The 23,932-nt window shown below is 35.9% G+C and overlaps 2 protein-coding genes across 4 annotated transcripts in view; one reads left to right on the plus strand and one right to left on the minus strand.

Moving 5' to 3' along the window:
* The window catches only part of Pde3b (phosphodiesterase 3B), a 125,537-nt gene extending 115,692 nt beyond the window's left edge, over window positions 1-9,845 (plus strand). The window contains exons 14-17 of the mRNA XM_026781406.1: window positions 2,378-2,581; window positions 4,109-4,270; window positions 6,638-6,887; window positions 7,989-9,845. Coding sequence (XP_026637207.1) covers window positions 2,378-2,581; window positions 4,109-4,270; window positions 6,638-6,887; window positions 7,989-8,203 — 831 coding nt within the window. The 3' untranslated portion in view covers window positions 8,204-9,845. The remainder of the gene's footprint in view (window positions 1-2,377; window positions 2,582-4,108; window positions 4,271-6,637; window positions 6,888-7,988) is intronic.
* Window positions 9,846-22,802: 12,957 nt separating this feature from the next.
* LOC101980703 (vitamin D 25-hydroxylase) overlaps window positions 22,803-23,932 on the minus strand; it is a 15,197-nt gene continuing 14,067 nt past the window's right edge. For all 3 annotated transcript variants that reach the window (XM_026781045.1, XM_005351031.2, XM_026781046.1), the window contains one exon: window positions 22,803-23,049. In XM_026781045.1, coding sequence (XP_026636846.1) covers window positions 22,874-23,049 — 176 coding nt within the window. In that variant the 3' untranslated portion in view covers window positions 22,803-22,873. The remainder of the gene's footprint in view (window positions 23,050-23,932) is intronic.

Below are 23,932 nucleotides of genomic sequence, written 5' to 3' on the forward strand. Positions count from 1 at the left end.
CGAAGAATTTAATGTGATTTGAGATGTTGGTGTAGGAGATTGCTGCAATGTTGTATGTGTGTTTCTAACCATATGCCTTACATAGGAACTTGTTACTGTTTCTGATGAATTTTCTGTCTTCATGTTAGCATTCTGTTTTAACTTTAGTTCTTGCCTTTCATCATTTGTAGCCATTTTCTGTTTATCTTTTTACCTATCTTCTTCAAGCAAGCAGACCAATGGTTTTAAATGTAGGGGATAAATTATTTTAATATAAAGTTGAGTGGTGTAGATGTGTGTGTGTAACACACACACATATAGACAGACAGACAGACAGACAGACAGACAGATATAGAGAGATGGGTTAGGAGGAGCATATAATTTATTTCTCTATTGAGACTTAATTCATGGCTCATGTTTTCTATAGTCAGATTCTGATAACTTTAAATATGATTATTGATATTTGTTTGCTTTTTAAGTGTTATTTGGGAGAAATTACCTACCCAGGGATACATACTTGCAGTTTACAAGGTCAGTGGTCACACTGCTTTTGGACCTATGGTGAGGAATCTGTAGTGAAGCAAAACTCTTGTGTCAGTGCAAACAGCATGTGAAAAGACAGGAGACTGGCATACAGCAGTCCTTTCCAAGGGCATGCTCAGTGGCCTAAGTCTTGAATTTACCTCCAGATAGGAGGAAGCTGCCTGGATAGATTGAGTTATTAATATAGGTCTCAGTACTCAGACTAAACAGTTCTCAATACAGAAGTATAGTAGGTGGCACTTAGCTAGGAAACAGATCCCAGTCACATCCCCAGAGTTTCTCCTCAGTCAGAGACTTGGCTCTTTACAGCACAATTCATTCTCGTAGCAACAGGTGACGTGGTCTTTCCTCAGCCTGTTCTTAGTGTCCCCATGTATTTGAAGTTTCTAGTATGGAGATTATATATAGATTCTGTTCCTGATTCTGGTTTTTGCTTCCATTTTATTTCTCTTTAGTAATTTCCAAGAACAGTTTGCATAGTAAAGGAACTGGAAACTTACTTTTATTTTACTGCCCTGACTCTGAGAGATTTTAAAACCAGCTAACTAGCTTCAGAAAATACTTGAACAGTGTGTTAAAATGTTACTGTGTGTATATGTGTGGGTGGGTGGGAGGTGCATGTGGGGGATAGAGGACAAATTTCAGGGGATTTCCAACTGTGTGCTCCAGGGATTGAATTAGATCATGAGGCTTGTGTAATTAACACTGTACCTGCTGAGCCATCTTACTGATCCATGAATAGTGTGTGTTTTAATTACCTGGGACTATCATTACTTCTTTCTGATATGATGGAACTATTTTGATAGCTTATCAATCTTCATTAAAATAAGCATGAATTTTTCAACACTGTTAAGTTGTCCCCTTATGGAGTCTTTGGAGTAAAATCTTTTTAGGGGGATTTATAATGCTTAGAAGTCTCTGAAGATTGATGGGAGGCTTTTATGTGGGTCATTCCATTGTGTAACATGATCACATGAGCATGCAGGTATGCTTACATCTAGGCATTGATGTTCAGATATCAGGTATAGGAATCATGCTCATGTATGTCTCACATGGTACTGTTCCCTCTGTTTTTGTGTCTTCCTTTCCGATTAGGCAGTAAGGACCAGAAAAACACAAACAGAGTTTTGTTTCTGTTTCTTAATCCCTGACCTTTAACATAACTTGACATGGGCATTTAAAAAAATAATAATAATAATTACTGCTTTAGTAGTTTTAAAAATGATTTAGTTTTTAGAGATGGTAGAACCTTTACAAATTCGATATTCTACTGGTTATGAATGTCCCTTAGTATTTTTTCCACTGGTGTGAGGGTAGGGGAAAGCAAGCTCATACTGTTGAAACCAGATATTTGTAGTCTTACCTATTTTATGCTTATTTCTCACTACTTAGAAACTGTGTCAGGAAGGGAATGCAGATTACACCCTAAGACACAGGGGTCGCTGGCTTATCCTGGACCACTTCTTCCCCTTTAGTTAACTCTGTGTTGGCTACAGAATAGAGCTGTACCCTAACCCTGTTTTATATCCCAATGGATTTATTATCAAAAGCTTTACAAATTGAATGTTTACTTCAAAAGCACCTTTCCATCACTTAGGAGGAAGCATGATATTGCAGAGTATTTGAGAACAGTCTTTTAGTTTAGATCTGACATCAGAAGGAATGGTGTCCCTAGCCTCATTGCACTTCATTCTACTTATTTGTAAAACCATTACAACCTTTCATCATAGATATTAACATCCTGGTAACACACTTCGTTTGTGGTAGGTACTCACTCTTCTGACCTGTTTTTGACATTGAGTTATTAAAGTTCCTATGTGTAAGATGCTTGTCTCATTTTTTTTATTCTTTTTAGGCAGTTTTATACAATGACAGATCTGTTCTAGAAAATCATCACGCTGCATCAGCTTGGAATCTGTATCTTTCTCGCCCAGAATACAATTTTTTGCTTAACCTTGATCATGTGGAATTCAAACGCTTTCGTTTTTTAGTCATCGAAGCAATCCTTGCCACAGATCTCAAGAAACATTTTGATTTCCTTGCTGAATTCAATGCCAAGGTTTGTTATGTAAAGTAGTGCCTGATTTTGAAAAGGGAAATTGTTGTTGTTAGTGTTATAGATGAAAGGTGGTTTTTGATATTAAGTTGGAATTATATTACACATGAAGAATAAATAACAGATATAAAGAGTTTTTATTATTATAGCACTATGTCTTAAAATAGTGTTTGCTATGCTTTCTTTTGACAAATAGATGAATTTTATTGTAGTTTTTTTAAAAAATTAACAAACCAATTAATTATATCCAAAGTTTTTATAACAGAAGTTGAGTTTACTCAGTGCCAAGTGAGACATTTTATGAAATTAAAGTTGTATTTCTAAGAAGCCTCCTTTGTATTAGGAATTTTCTACTGCTGACCTGGATGAAGGGCAGTTTCTCTTTTCTTCTGTTTGACAAGGATTTCCTCATCCCCAAACTGCCATGTGTGTGTAGTCACTGTGCTGTGGATTGAGGAAGATCAGCTCACAGCACCCCTCTCAGAGAATTTATACTCCCTGTGCCAACTGGAATCACTAAACTGCTCTGACAACAGTGATAGTGGCAGTGAGTCCCATGAAGCAGAAAAAGTTGAAGACCATTGCTTTACTTTCTTGAAAGAATTATGCCCTGCCCCTCTATTGTTCTCTAGCAGGAAACTGCTGATTCCTCAGTTTTTATTTCCAAAAGGAAATAAAAAGCATACTAAATTTGCCTATCTAATAAGGATAATTTCAGCTACCTAAACAATGTTAATTAATATTTATTTAGCCTTTATTATCAGCCAGGCTCTCTGTTTATTCATCCTTGTGGCAGTATTTGACAAGATTACCATCTCCATCACTTCTTTATAGAGGAAGAAATGGATTTGAATAGGTAAAATGCTGAATTAATATCCTTGTGAGTTAAGCTTTAGACCATGGAGTATTTCTTTTTCTTTTTTTTTTTTGTTTTATTGCTTTTGATTTTTGAGACAGGGTTACTCTATGTAACATTCCTGGTTGTCCTGAAACTCACTCTGTAGTCCAGGTTGGCCTCAAACTCACTGAGATCCGCCTGCCTCTGTCTCCCAAGTGCTGAGATTAAAGGCGTGTGCTACTGCTGAGCAGCTAGAGTTAAGTTCCTAAGACTCATGTTTTTGAGCTGTATCTGCATGGCAAAGCTAGAACTGATTTTTCCTTAGCTCTTTTAAGTGGCCTTTCTTTAAGGTAGAAATAGTTACAATTCTTATGATTTATAGATTCATGTGTACATATATTTAATACATATACATACATTATTCTCTGTGATAATTACAAATAATGAAACCTAAGCTGATCTTTTAATAAAAAGTTATACTGTCTTTGAAACCAAATCTTAATACTATTTCAGTGGGACATTTTACCAAGTAGGCCCACGTTACAGCAGATTCTGATTTTAAGGAAGCATTTCCTGAAATTTCTTCCTGTTCTTTGGCCAGGAAACAATTTTATGGTAATTGGTAAGAACAAACAAACATTGGAAACTCCTTGTGACTCAGAACCTGAAAAAATTTTTTTTTTCCAAAATAGGCCAATGATGTAAATAGTAATGGTATAGAATGGACCAGTGAAAACGATCGCCTCTTAGTCTGCCAGGTGTGCATCAAACTCGCAGATATAAATGGCCCAGCAAAAGCTCGGGATCTACATTTGAGATGGACAGAAGGCATCGTGAATGAATTTTATGAACAGGTAGGATGAAACATGAGACTGGTGGGATTTTGAAGATCTGCCATATGAAGAAAGCACCTTTGGGGGCTTCAGTTGCTACAGGAAGTGTACGAGTTGTCCGGAAAGAATTAAACGTTGAGTGTACCCTGGCTCTGTAGTTTCTCAACTCTACCTTTGCTGATAATATTTTTTTATTTTATTTTATGTGTATGGATATTTTGCCTGCATGTATGTCTGTGTATCATGTGTGTGCCTGGTGCCTGTAGAGGCCAGAAAAGGGCTTCAGATCCAGTGGAATTGGAGTTACAGATAGTTGTGAGCTGCCATGTGGATGCTGACACTTGAACTCAGGTCCTCTGAAAGAGCAGCTGGTGCTTTTAACAACTGAGCCATTTCTCTATCCTTTACTGCTAACATTATAGTAGCAAACAAAAATATATAGCTTATTACTTGCCTGGAACAAGATGATTGTACTCTTGGCCGAATAGATAAGGATAGACTACAGTTTCCAAGGTCATTTTCGAACTGAGAATCTATAACTTAAAACAGTTGATTTCCAAATGAAGTAGTTTTCCCCCTCAAAATAATATTTTTATTAATTATTTGGGAATTTTGTACAATACATTCTGATTACACTCACTTCTCATTCCTCCCAAGTTACCCTCCCACCTTATGCCACTCCGCAAACAAAACAAACAAAAAAACCCACCAAGTCCAATTTGTGTTGCCTATCTACTCATAGGAGCATGGTCAAACTCCCAGTGTCCAGAAAACTGAGAATGAAGGGCAATGAAGGCTTCTGTAACAACCCTGCCCCAAAAGAAACAGTCCATAAAGGACTCTATTGAAGGGAGTTCTTAAAAACTGATAAAGATGCTGAAATATAGCATAACTCTTCACGGTTGATGGCTTCTGGCGGGGATTGGGGAAGGACCAAATGAAGTAGTTTTTTAAGTTATTTTATAGTCTTTTCAGAACATATTTAACTATCTAAAGACACTTTCAAGTCTGTTATAGAAAGACTGTCTTTGCATTGGAAGCATCCATGGGACAAAACCTGACAGAAAATAAAGGATAGAAGTGAGTTCAAAGTAGATACTGAGTTGTTTTCAAAGACTTAAATTATAAACGTGCTATTTTTTAATATCTTTTAAAATCTTGACTTTAAAAGATTTTGACCCATTTGCAGAATCTGTGCTGTTTGCGCCTGGGTTGTTCCCCATAATGTAGGTGAAAGCTGATTTTCCTGCAAGCTTTATGTTTTATTATCTTGAAAATATCAAATACCACCCACTTATACCTCTATTTCTTTGGAGTCCTTGACCCTGATAGCCATGAATATTGAAGATATTTATACAGTTAGAGCTTCTGTGTGTAAGAAAGTAGGAGTAATTAAACTGAGTCTGTCTGATCATGCATACTGACCCCATGCTGTATTATAAAAGGTACAATGTCTTTTACCTACACTTAGAGTTATATAATACCATACTGTGTAACCTGTTATTGAGACTGGGAATAGAAATATGCAAATTACATTATCTTAAATTAAGTAAATATAGACATAAATATAGTAATATAAGTAAATACAGTCATATTAATGTTATATAGAATATATTATATTACATATAGTACTTAATATTATATAATCTGATTATATAGTCATAAGTTAATATATAATGTGTTACATGTTATATATCATGTGATATGATATATTGCATATATGTTACATATAGTAATATAAGTAAATATAGTCATAAATTAAGTAAATATAGTCACTCCAAATCAAATAATTTAGCTTTAATATATTAGCTATAAACTATTAATTGTTGATATAGAATGTTGCAGGTTGATAGTAAAATTGTTAGTATTTATTTTAAAATATATATATATCTTCCATGTTAACTGAATATCAGTTATTCTAGTTTCTATAAACAGAATATCAGAATACAGTTTTGTTTAAAATTTCTCAAATGGAGAAAAGACAAAATAACGTTTTTTTTCCTGTGCTGGTAGTTGTTGCAGGTCTCAGGAACCCCTGTTAAACATGTGCCCATCAAGCCATACTCCATCCTAACAATAATCACAGTCATTAGTGTTTTGTGTAAAGATTATTTTGATGTAGACTGTGTTTTTAAAACCTCAAGATTCTGGGTGTGGTAGTGCACACCTTTAATCCCCGCATTTGGGAGGTAGAGGCAGGCAGATCTCTGTGAGTTCAAGGTCAGCCTGGTCTACAGAGTGAGGTCCCAGACAGCCAGAGATATGTAGAGAGACCCTGTCTCAAAGCATCAAAAAGAAAGAAAAGAAAAACCCAAGATAATTTTAACAGTAAACTTTAATTGTTGTATTTTTGGTAGTTAAATGTAATTTTGTTTTCGAAATGCTCAGGGAGATGAAGAAGCAACCCTTGGTCTACCTATTAGTCCCTTTATGGATCGTTCTTCTCCTCAACTAGCAAAACTCCAAGAATCTTTTATCACTCACATTGTGGGCCCCCTGTGCAACTCCTATGATGCTGCTGGCTTGCTGCCTGGTCAGTGGATACAAGCAGAAGAGGATGATGATACAGAAAGCGATGATGATGATGGTGAAGAATTAGATTCAGATGATGAAGAAACAGAAGACAATCTAAATCCCAGTAAGAATGAAAGGAAACTATATTTTCTTTAATGCTATTAACTACAAATGTTCTTTAATTTGGATTTAGATTTCTGCATCTTAGGTTAGATATGTTAACTTCTGTTAGTGTTCAAATTCAGTAGTCATGCTTTGGATAACTGCCATGTGCTACTTCTATAGCACAACGGGGACTCTTAATTAATGAAAGCAGCATTTCTCAAGATGCTATCCTCCAGCAGCTGCTCATCTGATCATCTCTAAAGTGAGTCCTAGCAGTTAGACTCCTCATCTCATTCTCTTGGAGCATCTGAACAGCTGGGGAGCACCACTTCAACGAATCAAAACAGTGGGGAGCAAAGAATAAGCTCCTGGCTCTGAGAGAAGAACCAAGGCTTTGATAGTAAGAATGAGTCATATAGCAACATATTTTTCTGAAAAAGACAATTAGTGGAAAATTTTTAAAAATTGTCTTTGAAACTTAATGAAATGTCACTTCATGTTTATTTTAAAGTAAGATTTAAATTACATCTACTGGATACTTTTTTCCTAGTATACTAAGAATCAGAAGTATAACACAATGAGAGTTGTGTTTTTATTTATTGGAGGTACTTGTCTGTAGATGCTGTCCTCCAACCAGTGCTCTTCAGCAGTGCTCTCCCCACTTTAGAATAAATGTCTTGTGTTTAGGGATAGTATAGCAGAGAATAACCTTATGCCAACTTGAGGTTAGTTGACTGTTTTTTCAGAATAAATAATATTCACCGGAATACTAGTAATTACTTTTAGTTTACTGCATTAAAACATTACAAACTTGAATTTTAACTTTGGATTGTTAGGATTTTCATCTTTGATTTCAGCACTATACTTCCCTCCGACTCAGTATTCTCTGGATGTCATCTGTTAGTTTCTATACAGAACAACCACTATCACTCAGAGCTTTGTTTGTATTGTTCTGTTAGGACGTGAGCTCCATAGTGTGGATAATTTTTTTCTTACTGTTCACATTTATAGTCTTAGAGCTTTCCTAACTACTTAGACTAGAGTGGACTCTTAGGCATTTATTGAATGAGCAATTGAATTTTATTTGCTTTGATATAAATGTCTGTTTTCAATTTCACAGAACCACAGAGAAGGAAAGGCAGGCGGCGGATATTTTGTCAGCTAATGCACCACCTCACTGAAAACCACAAGATATGGAAGGAAATCATAGAAGAAGAAGAAAGGCGTAAAGCTGAGGGGAACAAACTGCAGGTGGAGAGTACCTCCTTACCTCAAGCGGATGAGATTCAGGTTATTGAAGAAGCAGATGAAGAGGAAGAACAAATGTTTGAATAGAAGAAAGCTTGTGCTGAAGAAGCCTGGGGTCCTGTGCCTAATGCTCACTGCGCTGGTTCTTAACTGACCGCTCCCATGTGGACAGGCCTTAATACTGTGAGAGAATCCTTGCTGCCCTGGCAGTTCTCACTCCTAAGCACTTTCATCACAGACTAGAGTTGGCTGCAGCTGACGTGTTGCAGAGCCTTTCCTCCAAGCCTTCACTGGGTGTAAACAGTTTGTCATGATGCTGCTTTGCTGGGCAGTCAGCTCTTTATTTTTCATGGCGAGGGAAGGCTAAAATGGGAAATTCAAGAGACTTCAGCTTTCGAAGTGGCCATAACGCTTTTTATGAAAACAGGATTCATCTTGTATTTCCAAATATATCTTTTATGTCTTTGTTTTAGGGTCGAGAAAACAAACCTCTGCCTAATACAAAAAGGAATTTATTGTGGCCTTTCTGAGTGATTTCTGCTCATGGCAGTACACTGTTCAATATGGTTCTCCCAGCTTCATCCATGAAGGACTGAGGACCTTTGTTATACTTAACAAAATCCAGGTGCATCAATTTCTGATGCTTTTTATTGTTGTGTATAATCTACTTATGTGTTTTACTTCTGCCTAAAGTGTTCAGGTTTGCTGTGGACATCAGAAGTCTGAATTCTAGTCTTACTGATTTTGTTCCATGGTTGAATTTTAAAGGTGTTTAACAATGAAGGAACTTCATTCTTTAGTCAAAACTGTTCTTATTTTTATTTTTGCTCAGGATAAGTAATTTTAAATATTTAGTTATTATAAACATGGCATAGATTTGCCAGGAAAAAAAAACATTTTCCTAATATTGATGTTACCTTTTATAAAATGAGCACCATTTTAATTAAAGCCAAGAGAAAGGAGATAATCTTGGGCCTTAATGCAAAATCAAATGAAACCAGTCCCATCAAAGACATTGCCTAAATAATTGGTTATCTTCTGATATGTGTCTTAGGTGTATTGTAGCCTTGGGTGTCTGGTTATAGAAAAACTGATTTTTTTTTTTTAAATTTCTTTCTGCTCCAAGAAAACACGACAGAGATGACTCATCACTATGTAATAATATTAGAACTCCATAGAAAACTGGATTCTTATATGAAGTAAATGGTGGGAATACATGCTTAATTTTTACATAAAAACTCTATAAATAGTTCAATAAATAATTCCATACAAATGCATATAAATACCTTACTAAGAAAACAGACCACATTTATAATGTTTACATAACCTCATTAGAGTGTGGCTATGTACCCTAGTTGTGAAAAATTATTGAAACCAAATTATACCAAAATGGCAAATTTATTTCTCATTACTCTTGAAGACTGTACAATATTTTGGAGCCATTCAACTTGATGCATAGTTAACTGTCAGTTTCCATAGTAGTTCCTATAGAGTGTGATGCTGGAGTTTCCTGCCTACCTAAGGTATTTGATTTGTCTACAAGGCTGCAATTAAAGATCTATTGAGTACTGGGGTTTTTGATCCTGCAGGTATCATATTTAATGAATCACTACACTTTATTTATTAAAAATGTTGAGTATTGAGTTCCTTTCTGTCACTTTTACTACCACACCCACATCTGTAAATTGGTCCACCATATATTACTGAGTAATAAAACTTTAACTGATAATATATTGAATTTGCGTTTATATACATTCTGTGTGTATATTTCTCTAAAATATATTTTATATCCTATGCAAATTTATTTATTCTGTTGCTTCCTTTCTTACAGAAAACAGAATACATGTGTGTTTAAGTTCATACATGTACAGGCATGTGCTATGAGAAACAAGTCTCTAAATATTGTTACTTACATTTTTTATTGGAATAATTTAGTTTTAAATTCTGTCTTGAAAAAAGCACATTTTACTTTTACTAAAAATGTTACTAGAAACTCATTTGAAAATAATTCTTAAATTATTTAATAATCCTTGCTTAGTAAACTAAATCAAAACATCCCCCCAAAATTAAAATTATTGAAATTACCTGTGTAAAAATTTTAAACATTATGATTGAAAGTCATTAATGTGACAATATATTAAAAAATATACATGCTCCTGCTAGGTGGAGTCCTACTTGAGGAATTGTCATAAGCCTTATAAATCTTGTGTGGGGTATGCTGAGAATGGAACCCAGAGCCGCTCGTCTGCTGTGTGATTACTCTGCTGTTCTACAGTACCTCCATTTCATAGTTCTTATTTTGCTTGCTGTAGGATCAGATTAGTTTTTATTAGGATTTTATCACAAATCTGCTACTGTAAATTATTGTTATAAATATAAAACTGAAATATCTATGTGCTTTTTGACACAATTTTTTTCTCCATAGAAACCTATTTTTGTCATTATTATTTATTTGATTGTTTGAAAGCTGTTTCCAGCTACTCTTACGTACATTCCCCTTGCTGTTGGCCTTATCTGCTTATTTTTTACAAGGGTCTGGCATTACTTAAGTAATCAAAAATTCTCTCTCTGAATTATAACTCATAGAAACAAACTTTACAAAAGAGATAAGTAGAGCCAATTGGCTCCTTTATTATAATTGCTGAACCGCTATGAACAGCTCCGAAGTGCACATTGTGGGTTAGCAGAGACAGGTAGGTCAGGGTGAAGTGGTTCTCTGGGGAAGGGAATGTTTTACACTGAGCACCGAAGAATTCAGTTCGTTTTGATGTGATCGGAGTAGAAGAGAAACAACCACAGAGGCCAGAATAGGGGAAATCATCTTCACATTGGACAAGCCAAGAGTTTTATGCTGACTGGAGTAGAGGGGAAGAAGAGGGACTGATTAATAAGAGGGGGTGGTTAACAGAGTCTCTTCTAAAGCATGGTATGGCACTTAAGTTTCATTCTTAAGGAAATAGGAACCAGAGGATTTTTTTTATCTGTTTGTTTTTTTGTTTTGTTTTTTTGTTTTGTTTTTTGTTTTTTCGAGACAGGGTTTCTCTGTGGCTTTGGAAATAATTTTTAATATGGGAATTATTATCACAATATTTTGAATTGTTAAAAAGTTGTGGATGATCATTGTTGGGTTTGAGCTTCTACCCTCAGCCCCAACAGACAAGACAAAGCCAAAACTTGTCAATGCTATATAATCAGACTGAAACTTCAAGAGAGTAGAGTTCCAACATCTATTTTGCTGAAAAACAGATTTTAGTCTTAGTGAATTGAGCACAGAAGAAAGTCTCCTGTGTTTACACCTAGAACAAAACAAAAGGAAAAACTAACCCTATGTTAATCAATGCTTTTTCAATTGTTCTCTTTCCTTATTCCCACCATACAAAAACCCATTGTTGTGCCACATAGTCTAGTAAGAGAGCGCTTTGTATATTTTCTAGACTCAAGGGTACTTTGCTTTATATTTGACAGATAAAAACCTATGAGATCTGTAACTAAATTTGTTATATATATACTTTTTTTTCCTTTGACAGTTCTAATTTTTGCTTTTGACAGAGTGGAAGAACAAGATTTAGAGACAGGGAGACCTCGTGGGTTTTGACTAGGATAGGTTTGTAGAGTAAAAGAGAATGGCCTTGAGATTTAAGACACAGAATCAATTTCTTTGGTGATTAACTGAATTTGGTATCAAGGAGGGTGGCAGATTTCTGATTTGGAAACTCGGTCTGAGACTGAGAAAGAGTAGATTTTGGATGCAGTCGAGGGCAAACAGATTAATTCAGACTGAAATTGAGGTAGAAGGGCTTGATAAATTCTGGTGTAGTTCAATGAGTTCAGAAGAGAGATAAGGGCTAATACTATCTGGATTCACTTGATAATGACAACCACAAGGTGGAGTCAGAATACCAAGAATAATAAGACTGGGTTCAGAACTGACACAACTACATAGAGAAGGAGACTTCTAAGAAGTAGAAAAAGAAGAAAGGGCACAAGTAGAAGTCCAAGTAAATGGATCTTTCAAGAAGGAAACCTCAGGGCTGGTGAGAAGACTCTGCAGGTAAGAATACTTGCCACAAAGCCCGAGGAACTGTACCTGATCCCCAGAACACACACAGTTGGAAGAAGAGAACTCCCACAACTTCTCTTGTGATCTCTGTATGTACAAACACACACACAATGTTGAAAAAGAAAACTTGAGGCCAGCCTGGGCTATAGTGTGAGACCATGTCTCAATTTTTCTAAAGCATGATGAGTAATGTATGTTACATGCTGCCTGAAGATAAAATCATCATAATAATATGAAAATGTTTTGATTTTAATAAGAATGGCATCACTTATGTTGTTTGCAAAAGGAATTTTGTTGCTGTCATGGGACATATGCCAGAATACCACATGTTGGAGATACAACAAGGTGGTGATATTATGAGAGATTAAATAATGTACCTTCCCATTACAGGGCTGTTCTGAGAAAAATGTTATTCTGAGTTTTACATATTTTCCCAGGTTGTGCTGAAGTAGTGGGTTGTCCATCTTTGAAAATATTCTCTCCAGGAGTTCTTTGGTCTTTGTGGCAGTGTAGTACATACAAGACAGCCCCAAACAGCCATCAGCAGCCTGAGAAGTGCCCTCCATAGAGTATCCGTTCAAGTAAAGCCAGATTCTTGGCTTGACTGCAGAAAAGAATTTCAGAATGAGCTAGTTTGCAGAAGGGTTGGTGTTTATTAAAGAGAGATTTTAAAAATAGGTTTAAGCACTGGGATTAATTGAAAGGCACCCAACTCAGAGGAAGGATAAGATAATCAATGTGAATGGCTTCCCAAGGAAGATTCATGCTTGAGTGTCCTAGGAGATGTCATGTATATTATTACAGTTGTTTTCATGTTACATCTAAAAGTGTTGTTTAGAGCCCCCCTTTTACAAATGGGATTATAAGGTCTCCCTGGAAGTGCTTTGGATGGATTTATTATCTAATAAGATAAAAACCAGGGATTGTAAGGATTACACAGAATTTAAGTCATATCCTTTACTATAAATGGGATTTCTTGTAAGATTCCCAATAAAGTAATTTTGCAGCTGGTAAAAGAAAAACTTCTTATACAGCTATACCTTAAGAATGGTTCATTGTTATTTGAATAATATATAGGGTCTGAAGAAGAGATGACTTGGCAGGAGTTTGTACTGTTCTTGGAGAAGATCTGAGTTCAGTTCCCTGTACTGACACTGAGCAGCTCACACTACCTGTAACTCCAGTTTCAGGATTTCTAGTATTGTCATCTGGCCTCTTGAACACATAAACACACTCCCACACAGACACATAATTAAAACAGTGAATCTAGGGCTGGAGAGATGGCTCAGAGGTTAAGAGCGCTGACTGCTCTACCAGAGGTCCTAACTTCAATTCCAGCAACCACATGGTAACTCACAACCATCTATAATGAGATCTGGTGACCTCTTCTGGCATGCAGGCAGAATACAGTATACATAAAACAATGAATCTTTAACAAATCATATACAAGAAAGTGTCTCTGTGTTGGTCTTTTTTGCAGTAAACATTCTCGTGCTAGAATTCTTGACTTTCCTGACAATAGGCTTTGACCAGACTCAGATGAGGATCTCTTGTGTTTGGAGTGACTTGATACTGCTCCTAGTGTCAACATTTCTAGTCATAGTTTTCACTGAAAGTGTGTTATAGTCTTTTAATTTTGGACACACTCATTGACTGCTACAATTAAATATAATGTAATTCTTAATTAACTCACAGTTGTGAAGGACTTTTTGGCTTAGCAAACAAATTCACTTTTGTTTCAGCTTAATTTTCTTTGTATGTAGAAATCCTAGTACGATTGTTGCTCACATGTCAGGAATGTTATGAGAATTGATTGCTCTAGTGATCACTAAGACACTCTTTGTTAGTAGAGGTATATAATGCTATTACCTAATAAACATAATTCCTTATCACTTTATTTGGTTAACAAAATAATCCACACACAACTGTGCCTTAACAGCTTGTCATTAAGAATTTGTGATTTTGTTTGACTTGCTGAGTGTGATTGGTAATATAAAATGAAATCTGAAAGTAAAATGAAGTGCTGTTTATAAATATGCATAGCACTAGAAATGCTGCCAACTTATAACTGTCACTGTGATTTGTGGAGTGCTCAGTGACAGTTGGATAAGTGTAGTAAGGAGCAGCAGCAGGCTGTGTCCCGCCACCCGGCTAGCTTTACACCCGAAATAACAACACACAAATTGTCTTCTTTTAAACACTGCTTGGCCCATTAGTTCTAGCCTCTTATTGGCTAGCTCTTACATATTGATCTAACCCATTTTTAATATTCTGTGTAGCACCACGAGCTGGCTTACCAGGAAAGATCTTAACCTGCGTCTGTCTGGAGTGGGAGAATCATGGCGACTGCCTGACTCAGCTTTCTTTCTCCCAGAATTCTGTTCTGTTTACTCGCCTACCTAATTTTCTGTCCTATCAAAGACCAAGCAGTTTTTTTATTAATTAACCAATGAAAGCAACAGATAGATACAAGATCCACCTCCATCAGATGAGCACATCACATATGGATTTGTTCACAATTACACATTTAAAATACAAAAACTAAACATGAAAAATGTTTCTGTATTTCAATATGAAGTTTGGACATGATTTGAAAGTAATAAAAGTCTCATGTATCACAAAATCTTACTTCTCACCTACTTAGTGTAGAACCATTTTTAGCTTATGACCCATGTGAAGTAGATGGCAGGCCAGATTTGGAAAAAATTGATGACACTTGTTCTAAACCTTTAAGGTGGAAAATATTTATTAGTTTTATTTCTCTGTTGCCTGAAATTAATTCCTGCCTGCCTGAAAGTGGTAATTTCTTTATAGGTTATTAGGGATTTTTAACTTTATGTTTTTTTTATTTTCTACTTTTAAAATTGGGATGGTTTATTTACAACATTTCAGTTTTTATTGAAATAGGTGCTTTGGTATTCTTTCCCTGGAATATTGCCTTAAATGTATTGTATAGATTCTTATATGGAGAGTTTAAATTGTTTTAAGCACTCACATTTTTATTTTTTCCCTTTTACCAAAGGTTATTTTACAACAAGAATTTAGGATTTAAGACAAATTTTGTTTTCTAGTTTTATTTTGTTATTAAAACCCACCTTTACATTGTATCACTTTCAGAGAATAGTATACATACTATTTGTATATTCGGAACTTAGTGAAGTTTAATTTTGGTATACTATATGCTTAATTCTCAAGACCTTTACAAGGTACTTGAAAGACTGTATGGAACCTGATAAATACTCACTAGATCCACCTTGCTCCGGATGAAATATTATTCTTCTATATTCCATGTGTCCACCTGTTGATGTCTATGTGTTTGCATGTGGAGTTGTAAACAGAGACTACACTTTTGTTTTCCAGCTGTCCAGAACTGAATAATCACACAGAAACTATATTAATTACAACACTGTTTGGCCAATGGCTCATACATATTCCTAGTTAGCTTTTCCACCTTAAATTAGCCCATTTCTGGAGCTGGAGAGATGGCTCAAAGGTTAAGAGCATTGCCTGATCTACCAAAGGTCCTGAGTTCAATTCCCAGCAACCACATGGTGGCTCACAACCATCTGTAATGGGGTCTGGTGCCCTCTTCTTGCCAGCAGGCATACACACAGACAGAATATTGTGTACATAATAAATAAATAAATATTTTAAAAAATTAGCCCATTTCTATTAATCTATTAATCACTACAAGGCTGTGGCTTATTGGTAATGTTCTGGCATCTTTCTCCTTTGGTGACTACATGGCATCTTCCCTGACTCCGCCTACTCTCTCCTGCTATCTCTGTTAGGATTTCCCACCTACCTTTATTTATCAACCAATAAAAGCAACACATATACATAAGGACATCCCACATCATCTCCCCTTTTCTGTCTAATTAAAAAGGAAGGTTTCAACTTTAACAAAGTAAAATTATATATACAAAACAGTTATCAAGTAAGAATTATACTTAATAATATTTAATCCATTACATTTGGTAAATTAAGTAAAATACTCTATTATCTAGCCTATCTTTGTGAGTCTAAGGTTTTATATCTAATTTATCTTTTATCATAACTAAGAAAAAGTATAACTATAACTGTCTTTAATTCCATCAAAGATTCCAGAAGGATATAATATAACCTAAGTAAACAAGAAGGGCATTGTAAGCAACTTCCAAAGTTCTAGAAATGACAGAGACATCTTGTTGCCTGGACAGTCCCTTGTATACCAGATCTCTCCAAGACTTTTATCATGAAGGGGTGTCAGATTTTTGTCAAAGACTTTTTCAATATCTGATGAGATGATCATGTGGTTTTTTCTTTCAATTTGTCTATATGGTGGATTATATTGACAGATTTTCATATGTTGAACCATCCCTGCATCTATGGGTTAAAGCCTATTTGGTCGTGGTGTGTGATCTTTTTGATGTGTTCTTGAATTTGCTTTGTGTGTATTTTATTGAGTATTCTTACATCAGTAGTCATGAGGGAAATATGTCTGTAATTCTCATTGTTGAGTTTTTGTGTCATTTAGGTATCAGAGTGACTGATTATGGTCTCATAAAATGAATTTGACATTGTTCCTTCTGTATCTATTTTGTGAAATAATTTGATGAATATTGACAGTGGTCTAAATTCTGTGCTAAAACCATCTGGCTAGGTGGGCTTTTTCTTTTTCTGAGGGGGTTGGAAGACTTTAATGATTGCTTCTATTCTCTTAGGGGTTATAGTCCTATTAAAATTGTTTGTCTGATCTTGATTTAACTTTGGTGAGTGGTATCTCTCAAGAAAATTGTTCATTTTAGATTTTCCAATTTTGTGGAGTACAGGTCTTTGAAGTATGACCTAATGATTCCTTGGATTTCTTCTTTGTTTGATGCTATATCTCCCTTTTTGTTTCTGATTTGTCAATTTTGGATATTCTGTCTCTGTCTCTTAGTTTGGATAAGGATTTGTCTATCTTGTTGATTCTTTCAAAGAACTGACTCTTTGTTTTGTTGATTCTTTGTATTGTTCTCTTTGTTTCTGTTTTATTGATTTCAGTCCTAAGTTCATTTCCTGCCATCTATTCTCTTGGGTGTGCTTGCTTCTTTTTGTTCTAGTGCTTTCAAGTGTGCTATTAAGTTGCTAGTATGAGATCTTGCCAATTTTTTTTTTTTTATGAAGTCACTTAGTGCTATGAACTTTCCTCTTAGCACCACTTTATGTCCCATAAGTTTGGGTATGTTGTGCATTGAATTTCATTGAATTCTAAGAAGTCTTTAATTTATTTCTTCCTTGATCCAGTTCAATAGGGAGTTTTTCAGTTTCCATAGTTTGTAAGCTGTTTCTTGTTGAAATCCAGCTTTAATCTGTGGTGGTCTTATAGGATATAGGAAATATTTCAATTTTCTTGTATCTGTTAAGATTTGCTTTGTGACTGAGTATATGATCAATTTTGGAGTTTGTTCTTTGAGGTGCTGAGAAGAAAGTACATTCCTTTGTGTTTGGGTGAAATGTTCTGTAGGTATGCTATGTCCATTTGATTCAGAATATTTGTTAGCTCCATTATTTCTCTGTTTTTGTCTTTTTGTCCATTGATAACAGTGGGGGTATTAAAGTCTCCCATTACTAAAGTGTGAAGTTTGATATGTGATTTAATCTTTAGTAATATTTCTTTTATTACTAAAAGAAATATATATGTGGGTGCACTTGTGTTTTGGGGCATAGATGTTAACAATTGAGATCATCTTGGTGAATTTTTCCTTTGATGAGTATGAAATGTCCTTCCCCCATCTCTTTGGGTTAATTTTGATTGGAAGTCTATTTTGTTGTTAGATATTAGGTTAGCTACACCAGCTTGCTTCTTGGGTCCATTATTTGGAAAAATCTTTTTCCAACTCTTTACTCTGAGGTAATATATACCTTTGATGTTGAGGTCTGGTTTTTTTTTTTTTTTTTGTTTTGTTTTGTTTTTGTTTTTTGCAGAAGGATGGATTCTGTTTTATTTTCCATTCTGATAGCCTGTATCATTTGATTAGGGAATTGAGTTTATTGATACTGAGAAATATTAATGGCCAATGCTTGTTAACTCTTGTTACTTTGTTGTTGTTATTGGGGGTGGGAGTGGTATGTGTGCTCTCTTCTTTTGGTTTTGCTGATGTGAGATTATTTCTTTTGTTTTCATGGGTGTAGTTAACCTCCTTGGGTTGTTTTTCTTTTAGTATCTTCTGTAGGGCTGCATTTGTGGATAGATATTGTTTAAATTTGACTTTGTCGTAGAATATATTGTTTTCTCCATCTATGATGATTACTGGGTATAGTAGTCTGGGCTGGTATTTATGTTATTTTAGATTCTACAGGACATCTGTATAGGTCCTTCTGGCTTTTAGAGTCTCCATTGAGAAGTTGGTTGCAATTCTAATAGATCTTCCCTTTTGTGTTACTTGACATTTTTCCCTTGCTGCTTTTAATATTTTTTCTTTGTTTTGTGTATATAGTGTTTTGATTATTATGTGGCAGCAAGGCATATGGTGGGTGGGTTTTCTTTTCTGGTCCAATCTATTTGGTGTTCTGTAAGCTTCTTGTACCTTTATAGGGATGACCTCTAGCATAAGTGTGGTTTCAAGGTCATTTTCTTGTGTTTTAGCTGTGTTAGAATATTAAGGGGTTGATTTAGTAAGATAGCTGGGCTCTGATGGTGCCATATTACCCTGGCTATTGTGTTCTTACACTGGTTTCTAGGCATCTGTCTGGGTTTGGGGTAAATATCGGTCTAGGTACCAATTTCTGTGTTTGTTTTTGTTGGAGGGTTGGTTCATTTTTTGGTTTCTGTTTCCTCTTTGGTCTTCTGATCCTTGTGGTCTGCATTCTGTATTCTGGTGGCCAGTGTGACCTCTGGTCAAGCAGAGAGTCTCCCTCAGAGTTGAGTATTGGATTTCTGGCCTTTGGCCCAGCACTGGGGAAGTGAGGGGCTCTGTGTTTTTCTGACTGGCCTGGCCTACAGCTGAGCAGCAGGTTTCTACCCATGCAGGAGCAGAGGCATGGCAGCAGGTATGGACAGTGGGCAGGAAGAGGTAATAGCAGCTTGGGTCCTTGGGATCTGAACAAGGGCATAGGAGGTTTTTGAGACCAGGTGGGCTTCTTAGATGCCTTGAATGGCATGGCCTACACTTGAGCAATACTCCAATGTTAAAGTACAGATGTTTCATGATTTAAAATTTTTAATTTTATGGAGTGACATATACTGTCTATGACACCTTATATTTTGATCCCTCCTGCCCTACCCATGCCATGCTAGTGTTCCATGGCATGATTTTTGTGATCCTGGGCAGCAGTAGCAAGATGCAGGTCCCAGTCAATCATACAATTAGCAGAGGAAACAACTGATACTGTGAAATACACTTTTTTTTTTTTTTTTTTGCTAAAGTAACACTCAGTAGGCGAGATGTATTTACCTTTTAACTCACAATATTCTCAAGCCACTTTGCACTGGGTTAATCTAGGCACAACTATAGGAGGCAATGTTACATCATCACTCACTGTTTTTGAAATTGTATTTTCCCCCTAATGATATAAAAACACATAGCTATTCTGGTCCATTTGTCTCACTTTGTCTTGATTCTGTAGTTAAATTTATTAAACTCTCAATGCAAGTCCTTTTGCTGATGTTTCCCCAGTTACCATTTTTAGGGAAATACACAGATCTCGAGCATGAGTGAAATAGGATTTTAGTTTGTAGATCAGATTAAATTAAATGGCCACAAATATCATATACATATGTGTAGTCTAGGGCAGCAATACCATATACACATGGAAGCAGTACTATCTTCTAAGCATAGTACACACTGGGAGCACATTTTGCACATGGACAAAATGCAAGGAAAAGAAGAGTAGGGCTGTTACTTTATTTTGTTCATTTATTTGCCTGAGAAATCTGCCAGCTTGGTTTTCTTTAAAAGGTTTGCTTTTAATTCATTCTCGAACCCCACCCCCAATGTGCTGTGTGGTTATGTGCACATGAGAGTGGGTGCCTGCTGAAGCCAGAGGCATCAGAACTGGAGTTACAGAGGGTTGTGAGCTGCCATGTGGGTGCTGAGAACTGAATTTGGGTCCTCTGCAAGAACATCAAGTGCTTTTAACCATCAAGAATTCTCTGCATTTCACAGCTTGGTTTCTTTTTGCTTTTTCTCTCCTTGTCTAGCCTTCTTGTATGTGCTGTATTTTCTCCATGACTGTCCTATGAACATACACATGCTCTCAAATCCACCTAGGCTGTCAATGGATGACCCTGTTCACAGTTTGTTCACTCACCTTCTATCTTTTCAATGTCATTACACTTTCTGAAATTAGGATTACTTTGATAGCATATAAAAAGAAATAACCATGCTCAGTTGCTATAAGTTGAATCAAAAGTTAGGTTTTCAACATCCTAATTAGTAGGTTATGACTAGTGAGAAACCATTAGTCACTGCATAGGCCCAATATATCTGTTAGTATATTTGCCCAAATGGATATTTTCTATTATGGATTCCATAGTAATTTGCATTCATGTATATTTTATAAAATTTAGTATTTTATCAGTAATTCCAGATGGTTGAGTTAACATTATCTGATAAACACCTACATAGACTAAATTGTACAAATAATTGGGTCTAAGAAAAATGTAAACAAGCCAGGCGGTGGTAGCACACGCCTTTAATCCCAGCACTCAGGAGGCAGAGGCAGGCAGATCTCTGAGTTCTAGGCCAGCCTGGTCTACAAGAGCTAGTTCCAGGACAGGCTCTAAAACTACAACGAAACCCTGTTATTCTCTCTGCCTGTCAGCCCCACCTATCCTTTCTCCTGCCTTGCTACTGGCCTTTAAGCTCTTTATTAGACCAATCAGGTATTTTATACAGGCAAAGTGAATACAGCTTCACACAGAGTTAAACAAATACAACAAAAAATATACAACACATCTTTGCATCAGTAAACAAATATTCCACAGCATAAACAAAATAACACATCTTAAACTAATATTCTACAACACAAAACTGATTTGAACCGCAGAAACTAGGAGATTTTTTACCAGATGAGGCAAATTAAGGTTAAATCCATATTCTATTTTTAAAAAAGATTATTTTTAATTATGTGTATGCCCATGAGTGTAGATACCCATGGGTGCCAGAAGTATTGCATTCTCTTGGAGCTTGAGTCACAGGAAGTTGTAAGCCATCTGATGTGGACAGTGAAAACTAAATTCAAGTCTTCTTCAAGAGCAGTATGTTCTCTTAACTGCTGAGCCTTTTCTGGAGCTCTTGATTCAAACTCATCATGCAAACCATTGTCATATTTATTTACTCTAAGACTACAACTCTTCACAAAACAAGTTACATGAACATGTGCTCTTTGAAGAACTTTGGAAGAAACAATAATGAAAAACTAGCTATTAGTGAATGAATATACATTCCAGTTTGTTTTTGCCGGTGATAATATGCCATTTGTCCTGGTATAATTAGTAATAACATTTCATCATTCTCAAGTGACCCAATTTACAAGTTACCCTGTCTCTATAACAGACTTTTGATTTGAATATTGTTGGGAAAACCTGCCTGACTGGAACTAAGACCTCAGTAAGGTAAGATGTTTGAATCTTTTAGTTCTGTGACTAGTTTTAGAAATAAGTAGTGCCAGAAACAGTGTAATGACTGTACCTACAAAGAAAGAATAAATAGCCAACTGCATACTTTATTTCCACATACAGAACTGCTGCTTTAAGGATGGATGCTCAGGGATCACAGAAACTCTTATTTATAGAAAGAATGCCACAATTCTTATGAATACATAGTAGAGAGGAATATCTGAAAGCACGGGGAGGGCCTTTATTAAATATAAAGCTCTTCCATTGCCTACCATCATTATCTAGAATACTTCTGTTGTCAAAATTCATTTATGTGGGTTTTATTTCTTTAGTCCTGGACTAATATCACAGTCTGCTAATCCCAACACTTGATCATAAAGGAGTCAGTTTGGGAGCAAAAACCAAAGTTCCCCAGGATGGAGCCAGATTAGAGAAACTTTACAATAAACAAGAACTCTTTTTAGTGCATACATGGCCCCTTTTAATATGTACATAACAGCTGCACCTTTGTGTTGTTCAATACATCCTACAATAGAAAAAATAACATAGTTAATGCTTGTTATTGCTCTAGTACTATTTTAAACAATGTATATATATTCACTTGGCTTTATAAAACTGTGGCTTTGGCCCAAATACTATTATTGATTAAACCCTAATACAGTTGTTGGGAAATATTATTTTAAGGTGTGATTATGCTGCATTTGTTTAACTGTGAAGCTGTGATCCTTTGCCTGTCTAAAGCACCTGATGGTCTGTCTAATGAGCGGAACAGCCAATATCAAGGCAGGAATAAGGACAGGCAGGGCTAGCAAGCAGAGAGTATAAATCAAAGGAGAAGAGAGGAAGGAGGAGGATGTCAGGAGCCAGCCACCCAGTCACAGAGCCAGGAGTAAGAGTGAAAGTAAGATTATAGAAGTAAGAAAGATAAAACCCCAGAAGGAAAAGGTAGATGGGTTAATTTAACATAAGAAAAGTTGGCAAGAACTAAGCCAAGCTAAGGCCTGGCATTCATAACTCAGAATAAGCCTCTGTGTGTGATTTATTTGGAGCTGGGTGGTGGGCCCCTCAAAAAGCCAAAAGAGTAAAACATCACACAATATACAGTTGTGCACTTTCAGCGTTTTTCTGCACAGATGAGGTAGGACTGGGGTTGTAATGTCATGCCCAACCTGGGTTTCAGGTTTGGAACTAGCTCATGTGGAAAATGCAAATGAAATTGCTGAAGTAACGCTGTAAAAAACAAGAACATTTCCATCCGAGCCAGCTGTTCTCCAAGACAATGTCTTCTTCCTGAACAGAAAAGGAAATAAGTTTAAAGACCATTTACTAAAATTAACATCTAATATTTGGCTGTCATTCAGGAAATCAGTAATTTAAAGTAGGTTGAAGACATCATATTATGAGAAGAGTCTCTCAAATCTCAAAGATTAGAAACTAGCACTTCATCGAAAAAACACATACCTTTATTTCCATATATCAGATCATGGACTTCTTAAGATTTTATTCTCATCTCTGAGTACTATGCAATGCAATAGAGCTTATGATCTACTATAATATCACATGCTTTGGGATGTGACATCAAAGGGAAACCCATTTCAACTGACCTAGTGAGTACTTTCCTTCAGTACATCCTGCCGGCATGTGTCACCACAACCGGCAAGGAGTACTTTCCTTAGTGATGAAGATGCAGCCCATCTTCCAAGCTGTGTGATTCATGCTATATTTCATAGCAGGAGCAGAATTTCCTAGTTGGAGATGACATGATACACTAGAAGGCAAGATCCTAGCTTTTCTTGGAGTTGTCTTTGTTCCTTTCCTTTATATGGGTTCATTTTCTCATACTTATTACTGAATTTTTGCTGTAGAAGTCTGACAACAACCCCCACATTCATAAGCTAAAAAGTTTCTGAAATAGCCAGCCATAGCTTTTCAACTTTAGCTTTATTTAATTAACTAAGAGATATTTTGAGTAGAAGCAGGTGTTGATCATTTTAATGAAACCATCCTCTCCTCTAAGAAATAATGTTATATGTAAGGGGAGGACACCAAGAAAACAAGGCCCTCTAAATCCGTTATGATTGAAGCTCATATCAACTCAGAAGCTGGGTATTCACAGGGCCTGCACACATCTGTACCAGGTCCTCTGCATGCATATATATATATATATATGTAT

The sequence above is a fragment of the Microtus ochrogaster genome, chromosome 8 (assembly GCF_000317375.1).
Source record: "Microtus ochrogaster isolate Prairie Vole_2 chromosome 8, MicOch1.0, whole genome shotgun sequence".
NCBI classification, from domain to species: domain Eukaryota; kingdom Metazoa; phylum Chordata; class Mammalia; order Rodentia; family Cricetidae; genus Microtus; species Microtus ochrogaster.